Here is a 17484-nt window from a genome sequence, read left to right as displayed (position 1 = left end):
CCACCTGGTGCTGGGAACGTATCCATTGGAATAAAAAGTCAAATCTGGAACTTAAGAATAAAAATAATAATCCATCCCTGAAAAAAAAGGTGATTAATGGTTTTATGCTGAATATTTGTGTATTTGTACTAGAGATGGACCGATCCGATATTAGGTATCGGTATCGGTCCGATACTGACGTAAATTACTGGATCGGATATCGGCGAGAAATAAAAAATGTAATCCGATCCATTAAATATCAAAAAAACACCTCACAAAACTTGCGACACGGCGTAACTCGGCTCATAACCGTAGCACGTCGGAGCAGTGTGCTCACGTGATAGAGCGGCTGTGTGTATTTGTAGCCTCGCTAGCAAACCAGCATTTCATCTCCGAGGAAGTTATCCCAGAGAGAAGTAAAGCAAGTGTGTAAGTTCATCTCTGAATGTTTGTAAAGCGTTCCCATGTTAAGCTTAACCACCGATATATGGAGCATCTGCCTCTCTCTCTCTCTCCCTCCCTCTCCTGCTGCTACTTCAATCATGAAACTGATCAATGATCAGCTGATCGGCTTTTCTGTCGCGAGTCCGTCTCTCTTGTTTGTTTTTGGCCCACTTTGCACCAGAAAGAGGAAACCAGCGGCTGAACAACAGCAGCACGTTTAAGCTTGATAAGCTGTTGTTAGAATTTATTTAATATTACTTTCTACACCAGGATCCTTTTCTACGTAGCTGACGGCTGGTAACTGTGCAGGGGCGGATCTAGCAAAGTGCAGCCAGGGGGGCCGATAGGGCATGAACAGGGAAAAGGGGGCACAAAGACATACTTTCTTTCTTATTCTCATTTAAAATGTCTAGCTTTTAATAAATAATTATCTGAATCTTACACCCAAAGTTTAATCTGATGTAAAATGTATAGAAGTCCATTACTGTATATAGTAACTGTTAAGTCTATATACCCTAGTAAGCTATAGTACTTTTTCCTTTGGGAAGGTACCATCTGTGCAGTCTGCAATTCTGTTGAAGAAAGATGTTGAATCTATTTAATTATTCTTGAAAAATAATTTATTTCTGTGCATTTTTTTTCATACTGCATCAAATTAAAGTTGATTATGTTGATTAAGCATCATGAGATGGAGGGTGGGCGGTGGTTCCCTTTTTTTTTTTTTTGCTGGGATTTTTCAACCCTATTAGTTAGGTTGTTTAATATTTCTGCTAAGTACTCTTTAAAATACCAGAATAGGGAGGATGGAGTAAGTTTTAAGTTTATTAGATTGATCAGTGTTGCTGAACTATGAAATATTTTGGGCGCAGTGTATTTTTTACATACAGGTATAACAGAATAGCTTTAGTGTTGTTGTTTATTTAAACTTGAGTATGAACTTATACAAAATGCAGCAAGATATTAAAAAAAACAGTTTTATTGATTAAAAAACACACAATATCGGATTCATATCGGTATCGGCAGATATCCAAATTTATGATATCGGTATCGGTATCGGACATAAAAAAGTGGTATCGTGCCATCTCTAATTATGTGTGCCTATGCCAAGAGGCACACATATTACTATTCGTCGGATTTATTATTATGTGTGCCTATGCCAAGAGGCACACATATTACTATTCGTCGGATTTACGTATCACGCCCCGCAGTTTTGAGAAAAGCTTCATATATGTTACCTCATTTTGTGCGGCCGGATCTGGAATGGTGTGCTATGACTTTTGGTGTTTATGAATTTTATAGGTTTTTAAATATTAATATTTTAGTGAAAATTTTCCCGCGCTCCTCTGCCGAACAGTTTTGACAATAGGGTACATATGTTACATCATTTTGTGCGGCTGGAGCTGGCTAGTATGGTGTGACTTTTGGTGTTTATAACTTTTATAGTTTTTGAAATATTTAATTTTAGTGCAAATTTAGGCCAATTCATCTTTTGGCGCCAAATAAACAGACTTCATTTGTGGTGTGTTGGCGCCATCTTTTGGTCCCATTGAAACAAATTTCAAACTTCATTTGTGGTGTGTTGGTTCTCTCTAGTGGTATGCCGGGAGTGGTACAGCCTGTCTACCCTTATTTGGATACCGTAATGACGACAATATCAATGGCGCGCGCACCCTCGCTGCTTTCAGGAACCATTGGAGGTTTTAAGGTTGCGCGAACCATTGAATAGTTACGGTAAACACAATGGCTTCTATGCTTGGTGGAAAACTCCATATCCCACAATTCATAGCACACCTCTGCCGAGTTAAACAATGGCGGCCACCACTTCGTTTTATATGTCTTTTATTAGTGTTTCTAGGTCACAAAATAAACTTTTAAGATATTTTCAGGCGAGAATGTAGGTGTGTAAACTTCAAATATGTGCTTGTTTTATCAAGACATCCCATATTAGCGACAATGCTCTGACGACCTCGGTCCTGCCTGACAGCTAGCCGGCTACCTAGCTAGCTGCCGCACTTGGCTGCAAATGGACAGCGAGGGGACTCTCTCTCTCCTTTCACCTCCCCGGTCTCTCGCAAATGCTCGCACAGAATCGGAGTTACAGCTGGATGTGGAAAAAATAACTGAGTTGTTTGGTGGTGCTATAATGCGGAGCTACAACAGTGGGCAGCTATCCACCGGTGTATGACAGAAAGGACATGCCGCGACCGCTGATCGACCAGTGTTTGCTAACGCGGAGGTCAATCGTGGATCAGGGAAAGCAAAGGCAGGAGCGTGAGGTGAACTGAATTTCAGGTAAGAAGTTATGACCTGCACTCTATTTGGGTCAGATATAAACCGAGTTTAGGTGTAGTTTATTTAGCAGCAGTTCTCTTATGTGTTGCTGATAGCCGGCTAGCTAGCTAGCTAGCGCCGCTAGCATAGTTAGCTCGCGCCGCTAGCGACCCTTCGTGAAAAAGCACCCAGGCTTGGCTTATATTGAGGCGGGTGAAACTCGTGTCAGCACCCGGTCGCTCGCCGACAGTATGTGTTTTAGCTGGACTTATTTTCGTTTATATGGGCAGATGATGCTGGAAACCGAAGGCAGGAGCGTGAGGTGAACTGAATTTCAGGTAAGAAGTTATCAACTGCACTCTATTTGGGTCAGATATAAACCGAGTTTAGGTGTAATTTATTTTCGTTGACCTTTTACAATCGTAATGCCACGGAGTTTATATACAGCTGTGTGCGCACTAAGTTACTGACGTTGGACTTTATTTTATTCATTAGGGTTAGTTCATAGAGTTGCCCTGCCGTACAAACGGAATCGTCCCACATTCAGAGAAAACATTATGATTTATTCTGTCGTTACGAAGCCTCCCCTGTCATTCTCTCGCGTGTTGAAACGTCAATCATGAAACTGATCAATGATCGGCTGTTCGCTCTTATTTATCGCGCTAAACAACAGCAGCATGTTTAAGCTTGATCAGCTGTTGTTAGAATTCTTTTGATTTTAATTTCTAGTATCAGCTGATGTTTGCTGGAGCATGAAGATGAAATCAGGAGATGTCCTTACTGAATCATCAGAGCTGAACTGGTGATGGAGAAACAGGTTTACACTATAGGTGACATGAATGAGTTGAAGGGAAGTTATGAGTTGTTTCTGAGAGACAAAGACCAAGCTCCTTTTTTGTGTAGCTGACAGCTGGTAACTGTGCAGGGGCGGATCTAGCAAAGCTTTTGGGGGGGGGGGGAGCTAGGGCATTAACAGAGAAAGGTGGACACAAAGATATACTTTTCTTTCTTACTCTCATATAAAATATTTAGCTTTTATTAAATAGTTATCTGAATCTCACAACCAAAGTTTGTATAATAATACACAGGATTGGCTGTAGACCATTGTTCATAATTCAGAACACTGTGTAAAAATAACAAAAAACAAAAAGTGAATGCATGTGTGAAAAGTGGTCTATAATGTAATGCTTCAAAGTGTGTTCATGCAAACATTGTCGGGTCTGCCGTGGTACAATGGGACTTCTGCTCATGAACCTGTGTGCACAGCGTCTGCAAATCGGCGCTGTACAAAGTAACTTCATCTTTACACAAAACTGTAAGCTGTCATCTGTGAAGCGTGAGCGGTGTTTGTTTTTACCATAGTTCATGGTGGAGAATGGCTGCTCTTCTGAGTTTTGCTCTCTGTAGCCGTATGAATGGCAAACTACAGTGATTAGCAGCGGCATAGGCACACATAAAATTTCTTCTGAAATTTTCGCTTTCTAGTTCTGACATACTGTATTAACACAATTGATCTAAAATCAGACAAAAAACAAAATGCGGGTAGAAAAAGTTATATTTTTTACTGAAACAACCACAAACATGTTTATTGAATCATATTTCATAACTTTAAATGCAAATATAAACAGTCAATTTTAAAAATCGTATGCACAAGCTTTGCAAACAACAAAGTTATTTGCACCCATTTACCTGAAGCGAGATCGATCAACTGTAGACCAGACAACAAACGACGGAGGCCCAGAAAAGTACAATCAAACGATGAGTTTATTGACAACGGAGAACAACTGTCAGCATATGGCTTATTTGCTCTGACAAAAATACACTGAGTTCTGGTTTTATAGCATAGAGGATCACACCCCCACATACACGTCAATACAGGTCAAAAATACATTATGTCCAGTCATTGTTTACAGACAAGGGTACATCTTGTACATCTCTAATAACTATGAACAGACATATAACTTCTCTTTTTGATAACACCTTCCTTTTAAGGTAATAACTTCAAGCTTCAGGGCCTCTAAGGGCTAATAATGGACCCTCGTCCTCAATCACTAAGTAGACTGAATTGGCGCAGGTCTCAAATAAGAAGCAGAAGACACTTGGGCCTTCGCTCAGGCCTGCTACTAGATTTATGTGTATTGTAAGCATGCATGCAATTAACCTGCTATGTTCTCATCTTCCCTCAACATGTATCACCTGGACACTCTCACCAGTGAAGCTTAAAACCCTCTTGGATAGAACATCAACTCTAAACAAGCACAGTTATGCATTGTGTATAGAATGAACTCAACCTGTGAATAGAATGAATGTGATGACAATAGGGCTGCCACAAACGATTATTTTGATAGTCGACTAGTCACCGATTATTTTTGCGATTAGTCGACTAATCAGATCATGCATCCATTGAACGTAAAACGTACAGCTTATTGCACCAGCATGCGTCTGCTCTTATACAACTATCATTAGCTTACAACTTTAAGTGTTTAAGGTATGTGCTAACTAAAAATGAAGACAAGATGATAGTTTATTAAATTTAAATGAAATTTGCAGATTGTTTTGGTGGAGTTTAATAAACGCAGCCGTCTGCTCCTTGCTATCTAAAATATAACAGGACACCGGAGTATATTCTCGAGCATCTCACACTTCTGATAATCAGGTGTCTGCTTGACGTTTATTCAGCTGTGTAAAAACTATAACTTTCAGCCAAACCGATTTACTCATGAACAAATAAAATACTGAAAAAAGCCAAACAATAACATTTTTAAGTTATCTAAGTGGCTTATATATCATGTTTAACCTGAGTAGCGAACAGAGATGGGCAGTAACGCGTTACTTGTAACGCGTTACTGTAATCTGATTACTTTTTTCAAGTAACGAGTAATGTAAGGGATTACTATTGCAAAAACGGTAATTAGATTACCGTTACTTTCACGTAGGAACGCTGCGTTACTGCGTTACTAAAACCGTGATTTTTTGCGAGAACGTCTCATGACAGTGACGTAAGCGAGTGCGACGTTCGTGACAACAGCTGTGTGCAGATCATAATATATCGAGTGCGGGACAGAGTGTAGCATGCAGCGTTTAAAGCGTGGAAATACTGACCTTATTTTGAGTTTGATTCCATAAAAAGTGACAAAAACATTAGTGTCCGTTGTGCGTGGGAAGAAAACTTCTTTTTACAGCGAAAAAACCCCCTAAACGTCCAAGCAAGCACCGAGTGTACTACGACGTAATGTGAAATTCACAGAGAAACTCGCGGATTCTTCCACTGACCGCTGCAGCACACCTGCACCAGGGTAAACCTCCTCCGCCTACCCCAGTCCTGCTTTACAGGTGAAAATAGAGCAACAGGACCGCTAGTCTTTGATTTTATTTATTTTCTGCTGTGTTTTACTTGCATCTATTTGAAAGAGTGAGTGTAAACACAAAAAAATATTTTATTTTATGTGCTGGAATGTGCAGAAAATAGGTTTAAATGTTAAACAAATTTCTTCCAGTCAGAGAATGTTGCATATAATTTAATTTTTGCTTGATGCATAAAGTTAAAAGATTTAAAGTTTAAAGTTTTAAAAAGAGACGTTTCCATTTGATTACATTTTGTATGATGGATTATGCAGAAAAAGTAGAATTGGGCTGAAAGATCTATCACTTTATCACCTATTCAGGTTGTAAATCGTGTTTTTAAAAAGTAACTAAGTAACTAAGTAATTGATTACTTTTGAAAATAAGTAATCAGTAAAGTAACGGGATTACTTTTTGGGGGAAGTAATCAGTAATTAGTAACTGATTACTTTTTTCAAGTAACTTGACCAACACTGGTAGCGAAAGATTTGCCGGGAGTCCGGTGTTCTCACCGGCTCTAGTGAGCCTTGCCCCCGGCTAGCTATGGAGCTAGTGGGTAACAGACGTCTCCGAAAACGTCGGAGCGCTTTTGCAAATATGTGGTGTCTTGATAAACTGAGCAGATATTTGAAGTTTACACAGTTACATTCTCGCCTGAAAATATGTTAAACGTTTATTTTGTGACCCAGAAAGAATAATAACAGTAACATTAAAACTAACTAGCTGCCACCATTGTTGGAAACTGAGCTGAGCTGCGCTATGAATTCTGGGACAGTTTCTTCTTCTTCGGGGTTTAACGGCAGCTGGCATCCTTGTACATGCAGTGCTGCCATCTTCTGTTTCAGTCCGTTATTACACTCTTAAATCCTACTACTTATTCCTGCATCTTTTGGGATCTTACAAAGCTTCAAACGACGCGTCGACTATTAAATTAGTTGTCGACGATTTTGATAGTCGACGTAATCGTGACTAGTCGACTAATCGTGGCAGCCCTAGATGACAAACATATTCAATGCAATATGAACCCTGTAAACAATATTACTGATAAAATAATACTGTAGAACATGTTATTAATGCATTTATCATAAGGCAGAGTATATGGCAGCAATAAAAGAATCTCTGAATCCCAACATACCCTTACCCAAACTATTTACAGAACAATCAGGTGTTCTACATTCAGTAAGATGCCACAAAAATGATTTGTGCCACTCCAAAAAAATAATTTCTGTTCATTATAAAGGAGAACATGACAGCCTGATACCTGCAGGTCTGACAGGTTTCTACCTGGAGACAGCAGTCGCCTCATTGTTCTGACACACAACACAAAACTATCCACAACACTACACACTAACTACACAAGACAACACATTAACTACACACTCCAAACACGCTAAACGTCACAAATCTCTCACATCTCAAAACTCGCTCTCTCTTTTTCTGTCTTTCTCTCTCTCTCTCTCTCTCTCTCTCTCTCTCTCTCTCTACCCAGAGATGGGTAATCCGATTGCTTTTTTCAAGTAACGAGTAAAGTAAGGGATTACTATTGCAAAAACAGTAATTAGATTATTGTTACTTTCCCGTAAGCACGCTGCGTTACTGCGTTACTAAAACCGTGATTTTTTTGCGAGAGTGTCTCATGACAATGACGTAAGCGAATGCGACGTTCGTGGCAACAGCTGTGTGCAGATCAACAATGGATAATATATCGAGTGCGGAGAGAGTATGAGCGTGCAGCGTTTAAAGCGTGGAAGTACTGACCTTACTTTGAGTCAGATTCCGTAAAAAGTGACAAAAACATTAGCGTCCACTGTTCACTGTGTGGGAAGAAAACTTCTTTTTACAGCGAAAAAACCCCTTAACTTTCGAGCAAGCGCCGAGTACGCTACCACGGACTGAGAAATTCACAGAGAAACTCGCGGATTCTTCCACTGACCGCTGCGGCACCTGCACCAGGGCAAACATCCGCCATCCCATGTGAAAATAGAGCAACAGGACTGCTGAGTCTTTGATTTTATTTATTCTCTGCTGTGTTTCACTTGCATTTATTTGAAAGACTGAGTGTAAACACAAAAAAATATTTTATTTTATGTGCTGGAATGTGCAGAAAATAGGTTTAAATGTTAAACAAATTTCTTCCAGTCAGAGAATGTTGCATATAATTTAATTTTTGCTTGATGCATAAAGTTAAAAGATTAAAACTAATAAAACCAAGTTTTAAAAAGAGACTTTTCCATTTGATTACATTTTGTATGATGGATTATGCAGAAAAAGTAGAATTGGGCTGAAAGATCTATCGCTTTATCACCTATTCAGGTTGTAAATCGTGTTTTTAAAAAGTAACTAAGTAATTAATTACTTTTGAAAATAAGTAATCAGTAAAGTAACAAGATTACTTTTTGGGGGAAGTAATCAGTAGTTACTGATTAGTTTTTTCAAGTAACTTGACCAACACTGCTCCTAAAACTTCTCCCTCTTCCTAAACAACCAAATGTCATGTTGCCATATCATTTTTTGATTGGTCGACATGGTGCATTTTTTCACCAACACGAACGGGCTGTTTTTTGTTTTTTGTTCCTTGTTTTTTTGGTCATAAGCAGAGAGTGCTTGCTAGCGCTTCCTTAGTAAACGTGATGAATCTATTCAGGAAAAAATGCTGCGTATATATTGTTTATCATGACTCTGGTTTTACGTGGCCTATCAACACAATTTAAAAACTGGTATATATCACCTTGTTGCTTTGCCATCTTGAAGTGGTCATGTGATTGGCTTATCACGACTACTTTATTCTTCCTCAGTCAAACAGCAGCACTCATGCAATTGTTTTACCCCCCTAGCTCCAGGTGTTGTGCCAAAACGTGATCGTCTGCCAGAAAGTGATAGCCGTCATGGCTGCTTAAAGCTGTAGCGCCCAGATTACTTATGCAGACAGCTACTTCCGTGCAACTGATATAAGATGCGGTAAGCTGAACCCAGCTTTAGCCATCTGTTTGCTGAAAAATAGTAACGCGACCGCGCCGCATTTTCTTGTTAGTAACGGTAATGGCGTTGTAACGATGGAAATAGTAATTAGTTAGATTACTCGTTACTGAAAAAAGTAACGCCGTTAGTAACGCTGTTACTTGTAACGCCGTTATTCCCATCACTGGTTATGTCAACCTATTTTACTGGGGTAATTGTTGTTTTCTGTATCGTGTGCAGAAAACAACTGTGTTTATTTGCCTTTATTATGTCTAAGATAAGATAAGATAACCTTTATTAGTCCACTCCAGAGTTCTCCAGCTTGTCCTTCAGAACCGAGGGAAGAATGGTGTTGAAGGCACTGGAGAAATCAAAGAACATGATTCTCACAGTGCTCCCAGCGGTCTCCAGGTGAGTGAGGGAACGATGTAGGAGGTGAATGATGGCATCATCCGCTCCAATGCCAGGCTGGTAGGCAAACTGAAGTGGGTCCAGTGATGAGCTCACAAGGCGCCGAAGCTGAGCCAGGACCAACCGCTCCAGGGTCTTCATCAGGTGGGATGTCAGAGCCACCGGCCTGTAGCTGTTGAGGTCCTTGGGGTGTGAAGTCTTTGGCACTGGTACAACACAGGAGGTTTTCCAGAGCTGTGGGACTCGTCCCAGCCTCAGGCTCAGGTTGAAGAGGTGCTCCATCACCCCACACAGTTGGTCTGCGCAGGACCTGACGACCCTCGAGCTGATGCCATCTGGACCCGCTGCCTTCTTGGCTTTAATCCTCCTCAGTTCCCTCCTAACCTGGGTGGTTGAGAGAGACAGGCTGGAGCCTTGTGTTGAGTGTGTATTGGATGCTGTTGTTGGGGGTGGGGAGGGGTGAGCAGGGTGAATAGAGGAGGTGTGAAGTGTCAGAGGTGGAACAGCAGCAGTGGGGGTGGGTGAGTCTGCAGCCGATGTTGGAGACTGCCTCATGGCTGAATCAAATCTGTTGAAGAAATGATTCAGTTCATCTGCCCACCTCACATCCCTCCCAGGCAGAGAGTTCTGATGTTTGTGGCCTGAGATGGTTCTGAGGCCTCTCCAGACTTCACCAACGTTATTTTGCTGAAGCTGCTTCTCCATCTTCTGCCTGTAGCTGTCCTTCCCATTCCTTATCAGTCCCCTCAGCTCTCTCTGCACCCTTTTCAACTCCTCTTTGTCTTTGGATTTGAAGGCCCTCCTCTTCTGCTTGAGGACAGCTTTAATTTCTGGGGTAATCCAAGGTTTGTTGTTGGAGAAACACCGTACAGTCCTGGTAGGTACGGTGTTATCCACACAGAAATTAATATAGTCAGTAATGCATGTAGTAAGGCTGTCGATGTCCTCTCCGTGGTCGTCACAGATCACCTCCCACACAGTGGACTCAAAACAATCCTTAAGAGCCTCCTCGCTCTCCTCCGACCATCTCTGCACTGTGCGGGCGGCTGGTGGCTCCCTACGCACTAAGGGCTCATACACAGGGACAAGGTGCACCAGGTTATGATCAGATCTGCCCAGGGGAGGGAGAGGTGATGAACTGTATGCCTCTTCTGCATTGGCATACAGTAAGTCCAGTGTTTTATTGTGTCTGGTTGGGCAGGTCACATACTGGGTGAAGGTGGGTAGTGTGGAGTCCAGTGAGGCATGATTAAAGTCCCCTGATATTATGAGAAGGGCTCTCGGAGATAGTGTTTGCAGTCTGCTGACCACAGAGTGGAGAGAGTCACATGCTGCATCCGCGTTGGCCGAGGGGAGGGGGGGGGGACATACGCTGTTATCGCGATAACATGCGAGAATTCCCGGGGCAGGTAGTACGGACGCATGCTAACGGCTAACAGCTCAATGTCTCTGCTGCAGAGTTGTTCTTTTACAGTGATGTGCCCAGGGTTACACCATCTGTCATTCACAAACACTGCCAGTCCCCCTCCTTTCCTCTTACCGCTCTCTCTCGTCCTGTCCGCTTGCAGCAGCTGGAATCCTGGTAGTGTCACGCTCGTATCCGGAGTTAGCGGTGTTAGCCACGACTCCGTTAGCATCATGATGCTACATTGCCGGTAGGATGGATTCCCAGAACACGGTACTCCCTCTGTGACCAGGTTAGCGACGTGAGCTCATCCATCTTATTGGGCAAAGATCTTACATTTCCAATAATTACAGAGGGAAGAGATGGTCGATAACGTCTCCTTCTCGGGCGACGGCGCTCCTTCCCAGCACGACACCCCCGTCTTTTCCTCCTCAGCTCGCTGGGAATGTCGGGTCTGTCCGCCGGCAGTACAGCTGAGGGACGTAGCGCTAACAGCTGATCCTTACTGTAAACAAAGGATCCCTGCTCTGGGTCCCCAGACAGGGGTGAAAAAAGTAGAAAAAAACTAAGAAAAACGACCAGAACTAGCACAAAACGGTAGAACATGGTTGCAGAGTCTAATTACTAATACGTTAGTTATAAAAAATTACGAGAAGAAAAAGATAAGAAAGAAAGAAACTCAGAATGAGCAGAGCTGCTGTAACAGGCTGCTGCACATGGGGGCACCGGAAGTAATACGTTTCAAGTTGTGCTTCCACTCTTTTCTCTGTCCCTTATTACCTTGTGTGTATTTACAAGCGGTATAAATACACCTCTTGCCCTTTCTCACGTCCTCCGTAGTGCTGTGTGCCCCTCTGTTCTGTGTTATGTTTAGGTCCTATTTTTTCCCTCTCTGTAGTATGCTTCCTTGCTGATTGGTCTCGCCTAAATTTCTGTTTTGTTTTTGTTTTTTCATTCTTGGCTCTAACATGGCAATTATTTGTATTTGTGTGTGTGTGTGTGTGTGTGTGTGTGTGGGGGGGGGTTAAACCCAGAAATTAAAGCCGTTAAGTTCACATTTTCCATTCATGAGTCCTACATATTGGGTCCTAATCCTGCCAGTCACACAGTGATTCATGACATCCAGGAATGTTAATCTGCTGGAATACTAGACAAGAATGGGACTACATTTCTCTCCCCAAAGTCCAATAACTGGTGTCCTAAGTTCCCAGATGTATACAGACTATTGTCTCTAAACTAATATTTTTCTTAGTACATTTTATCGATTTAAACACTGACAGTTTTCTAGTTTCTTTACAGTTTCTTTAAAATACAGGTTTATCATTAAATTCTGTTTTATCTTACATTTCATATAGGATCCTAACTTAGATTTCTCCATAAAATGCCAAAATGTAAAGTTAGCAGTTTAATTTTTTTTTAGTTTCTTATTTTAACAATATTGTCTTCTCAATTTCAATAGTGTGCATATTAAATTACATCATTTTTTATTATTATTATTCTTCCACACCTGTTCAGACTTTGGCTACATTTTCAGTTTATTTGCCTTCACAGAAAGCTTTGCAGTCCGCTTGGTTAACAGTACTGATGAGTGCTCTGGAAGAGTGGAGATTCGTCATGGTGACCAGTGGCACACAGTGTGTGATGCAGACTGGACTCTAAGTAAAGCTGGAGTGGTGTGTGAGTTGCTGGAGTGTGGACGTGCCGTGAAAGCTCATGGTGGTGCTTTCTTTGGCCAAGGCACTGGGTCAGTGGCGGAGACTAGCAATTTGTGTTTTGACAACGTGAATTCTCTTCAGCAATGCTCGGTCAAAGGGTTTAGAAGCACGACCTGCGGGCATGAACATGATGCTGGTGTTCACTGTGCAGGTAAGGCCTTTTATATGATGTGCTTAAAATTGTCACATATTTTTTTAACAGATCATAGACTGTATAAAAGATCTCTGTAGTGATATCAACAACTGTTTGAAGTCCCATTATGGAACTTTGAGATGACTATTCTCGTTCATTGTCTCACTATGGGGAATGCTCTCGTCTACTGTATATCATTATTCCAGCCGGAATGGACCGATCCAACACCTTGGTCCCTGGCTGTTAGCATAGCTCCTGTTTCCAGCTACCCACTCTTTTAACCAAAAAGCCAGGTTGGAGATTGTGTTAAGCTGGTTTTGTGGTCCTGAAAAGTTGGCGCCTTCACTGTCATCTCCACTGCAAGCAGACTGTCAAGGCTGTGCAGCTGAGTGCAGAACTTGGACCCCAAAGCAGAAACAGTAGACCATAATTTCCAAGGCACTCACTTTTATTAAACACAGAGTTCTTAGTTATAGGTGGGGCAGGGAGAGTGACTCTCACAGGAGCATCCACTGTAACAGAGGGAGAGGGAAAGGAGAGCTATTAGCCAGGTCACCCTACTGCACTGGAATGTGCATGGAAAAAAAAATATATGCCGCACCCCCAAATGGTAACCCAAATCTGGACCTGGTTTGGCCAGCCACAGGTCAACCTGAGGAAGAAAGCTCATTGTCCACTGTATTTCTCACTGAGGGAATAGGAGGCTACAATGAGAATAGACACATTCGAATATGAATGGCGGCATACTCCACTTTATGAGTCCGAGAAAAAGGCTTAAAGATGATCCTGATTACACTAAGGTGGGCAAGGTCCCATCGGTTAGCGGAGATGATCCCCCTTTTGTGGAGCCAACCATGGCCCCTCCCCGTGAGCTAAGAACTGGTCTTCAAGGCCAGGGGAGAGATTTTTTACCCTCACCCAGAACACCTAACCTCAGGACTCGCCCACGGGGTCATAGTGCCTGGCCTTTGTACACCTAATGAGAATGTGGAGGATATTTGAAGTGTGGTGTGGAAAATCTCACACTATCACCGTTTAGTACTTTGTGACAGCGATTCTCTTTTCTCCAAGAGCCAACCTTCCTTCACCCAGGCATGACGACAGTCAGCCAATGCTGGTTAAAGAAATGATAGCGCTGAGAGATTGTTCCCCATAGTGAAGCAGTGAAGCCCTCAGCTGACCAGCAGTCCCTTTTTGATTGCAATGGCTCTCTCCCAATACTATTTCCAGGTCTTCTCAATCAGCACCTAGGGCTGGGCGAGGCTCCAGTATCTAGTGTAGTAAGACACGTCAGCCAACAAGTGCAATGTCATTTTTATTAGCAGAACTATATTTCAGGTATATTTACAGTATACCTTTATATTTGCTATTTAATTGTGCTCACTGTTTTATTCTGTAGAATGAATGCATGAGTGAAAGCATTTAAGAATATATGTATCCTAGTCTTCTAAAATGTAAGTTCTAATGTTTGAAAAAGGCAGACTGCATGGCTATGTGCTTGATTTGATACATTTGTGACAGTGGGATTAAATGAAACATCAGGATTCAATGATTAAGAGGTGTGGCATAATAGTTTGGTCCACATAGCATATATTTACACACTGAGATTATTTTAGCCAAGTAATACAAGCAGACAGTGTTGTTAAACTATATTTTGGGAATCCTCTTTAGGTGTCAGCACTAGTGCTGCTCAGCTGATTTTGTAATAGTTTTCGTCTGGAAATGAACCTGAGCTTTAGTACCAAAATTTCCTGGTTACATTTGGTGAAAGACTGTTTTGGGTTAAAATACACCTGTTGAAAGTAGCCACATGTTAAAGTTTCTTGGATAACTACATACGACCAGTCCAGTATGAGGTATTGTCTGAAAAGGGGGACAGCCATTAACTTTGGGTTGTAGTTCAGATAATGTCGGACTCTTCTGAGCGTACTGCATGGTGAAAATAATCCTTAAAATTCTGTTAACACTGAAAAATTGAGAGATTGAAATATTCATTGCTATTACTTTCATGTGTGTCCAAAGGTAAACCACCAATAAGGCTTGTGAATGGTACTAACCGATGCTCTGGTCGAGTGGAGATTCTGCATGAAGGCAGTTGGGGAACAGTGTGTGATGATGAATGGGACTTAAAAGATGCTGAGGTGGTGTGCAGAGCCATGGACTGTGGACCACCTCAGAGAGCAAAATCCAGTGCCTTCTTTGGTAAAGGCCAAGGAAAGATCTGGCTTGATGATGTCAACTGTCTGGGTAATGAGACGTCCCTTGGGCAATGCAGTCATCGCTCCTTTGGAGAAAATAACTGTGGCCATGGTGAAGATGCAGGAGTGATTTGTTCAGGTAAAAACTGTTGATGTTTCGTTTAATACGGTGTTTTTTTTTAAAGAAAAAACATTTATGACACCAGTGAGAATATCATATGGATTTCAATTAATACAATTTATGGCACCAACTAACTATTGCTTTTCTCTGTTTTTAAGCCATTCGACTGACCAATGGGACTGACATGTGCTCAGGAAGGGTGGAGGTCCACCGTGGTGAACACTGGTCACCAGCATTTAATGTTAACTGGGGAATGAATGAAGCCACAGTGGTGTGCAGAGAGATAAACTGTGGAGAGCCTGTCAAGATCTCAGAGTCATTTGGTCAAGGTGGAGATCTGAGAGGATATGAGATCCACTGTAATGGTATAGAGAGCTCTCTCACGCAGTGCACATTTAGAGACTATAGGAGATCTGTCATGGACCATATTGAAGAAGCCTCTGTGGTATGCTCAGGTAAGACTTGATGTCAAATAAAAACTAGGGTTTAAAAAAATAAATGCATTGTTGATATTTATAACTAAGAGACCAATGATTTTGTTGATCAAAAGCATTTTGACGCTTGTGCTTGTACCAGACGTGTTATAAATTGTGTCACTATGTTCACATATTTGTGCTATGGCCGTACATGTACTCTGAAAAAGTCAATAGGATTTGGCCAGCCAAGGCACACACAGATGTATAAGCACACAAAAGATTTAGCCTGGATTGTATATCTCATGAGTTCATGTTAAGATGATTGACATCATGCTCAAGGAGAAGAAGCAAGTATCGTGACTTTAAAAGCAATGAAGTCAATAAAGCAAAGTCACTAAATAAATTAAAAATAACGATAATATAAGCATTAAGTTGCATCTTTGAACTTGAACTTGCTTTACCCTCTTCTTCCACCTTCCCTTTTTCAATGTTACTAGTGATTTGCTCTTAATTAATATTACATATCATAAAACCCTTTCTTTAAACAGGTCAAAATGACTTTTGGGAAACTTGGAAATGAACAGTTTGCTGCTAGTTGGAACAGATGTGATATGGCAATTATTTAATGCCTGGTCACAGTGTTATTTCGCTATTAAAATTACCAGCATTTAGCAAACATAACTTTAATGTGAGACAGCAGATAAATATTGACCACTTACAATGTTAAATTCTATTTCCTTTGACAATGTACTAATATCAGCCAGCGAGGGTAATACAACCCCTTTGCTTTAACTACTTTTATTATCAACAAAACTTTTTTTTTAATACAAAATAAAACAGTCACTAGGAGGAGTATAATGGCTAGCAGGCTCTGAACTAGGAGCAATACAGTCCAGGGAAGAGACAATGTAGCTATCAGTCTCTGAGTTATTGTGCTCAGAAAAGTGGACAGTCACGAGGGAGAGTAACAGCCTCCTCTCTTTAAGTCAGCATCAGATGAAAAATTCACAGTCTCAATTGCTCCCTCCGATATATGAGCTGGAGTCTGTAGGCATGCTGACTTAAGACTAGTGTTCAACGATGAGGCAGTGTTACTCACAGGAAGTGCAGGCTCAGAAGAAAAAATTGTCTTTGGCTGAGACTTGGATTGGCTGCATGCGCCTCCGACGAGCTGAGGAGTGGAACCCCTGGTGTGCAGAATGTCTGTGTCGGGGCAGGTGAGCTGGACACTGATGTTAAGGCAGCGGCGTTGACGGTGGGATCCTCGCTTTGCAGGGATGGAGGATCGAAACTAGCGGCAAGTCCTATAACGAGGTTGTCAATAATCCCGCGTACTGGGGTGAGGAACGCACCAGGCTGCGGACCTCTTTCTCATCCTTCTCTCCCTCGCGGGTTGGAATGATCCACTGCCAACGCAGACAGATGAACATTAAGTCTGCTGGGTCCATAGTGTGGTCATGATCTTCTGTCATAAACTGGGTGAGGCAGGCAGGAAGGGAGGACCCAAATGCAGACCCCAGGATGTGAATAATGAAATCACAAACAGATTTATTGCTGAACAAGGAACACCAACATAACCTAAACTGGGAATTAACTAGGCAGGAAGGCAGGCTTGGCAAACAGAACACACAGTATGGAATGAGAGAGAACGCGATGACGACCAGAGGAAGATGCAGATACTAAATACAAGACGGAAACACGGCAAAGACTAGATGAGAGACTACCAATGTAAAACAGGAGGTACACAGGGATGCAGACTGACTAGAGGAACACACAGATGCACATGAAGACAAGGCTGACCTAACGGGAGGAAACACAAAGGCAAGAACAAGACTAGAAATACAGAATAAACTAAAGGGCATAATCATGCTGGATTAGCAAATATGAAATACACAGGCACACAGAGGGAGACCCGGAGGGCAAAGACACACGGGGGAATCTAATAAACAAAAGCTAAACAGAACAACCTAGGTACTATAATAAACTTAAGACCAACAAAGTGGACTTCAACATAATATAAAATGACAAAAACACAAGAAAACTCCAAACACTGGGTACATTGACCCAGGACCATGACAGTTTATGTGTTCC

General features: G+C 41.7%; 1 protein-coding gene across 1 annotated transcript in view; it reads left to right on the top strand.

Moving 5' to 3' along the window:
* Nucleotides 1–12350: 12350 nt before the first annotated feature.
* LOC106097916 (deleted in malignant brain tumors 1 protein) overlaps nucleotides 12351–17484 on the top strand; it is a 42161-nt gene continuing 37027 nt past the window's right edge. The window contains exons 1-3 of the mRNA XM_025899019.1: nucleotides 12351–12676; nucleotides 14681–14998; nucleotides 15136–15432. Coding sequence (XP_025754804.1) covers nucleotides 14815–14998; nucleotides 15136–15432 — 481 coding nt within the window. The 5' untranslated portion in view covers nucleotides 12351–12676; nucleotides 14681–14814. The remainder of the gene's footprint in view (nucleotides 12677–14680; nucleotides 14999–15135; nucleotides 15433–17484) is intronic.

The sequence above is a fragment of the Oreochromis niloticus genome, linkage group LG15, assembly GCF_001858045.2.
Source record: "Oreochromis niloticus isolate F11D_XX linkage group LG15, O_niloticus_UMD_NMBU, whole genome shotgun sequence".
Taxonomy (NCBI): Eukaryota; Metazoa; Chordata; class Actinopteri; order Cichliformes; family Cichlidae; genus Oreochromis; species Oreochromis niloticus.
This window is presented reverse-complemented; position numbering and strand designations above follow the sequence as displayed.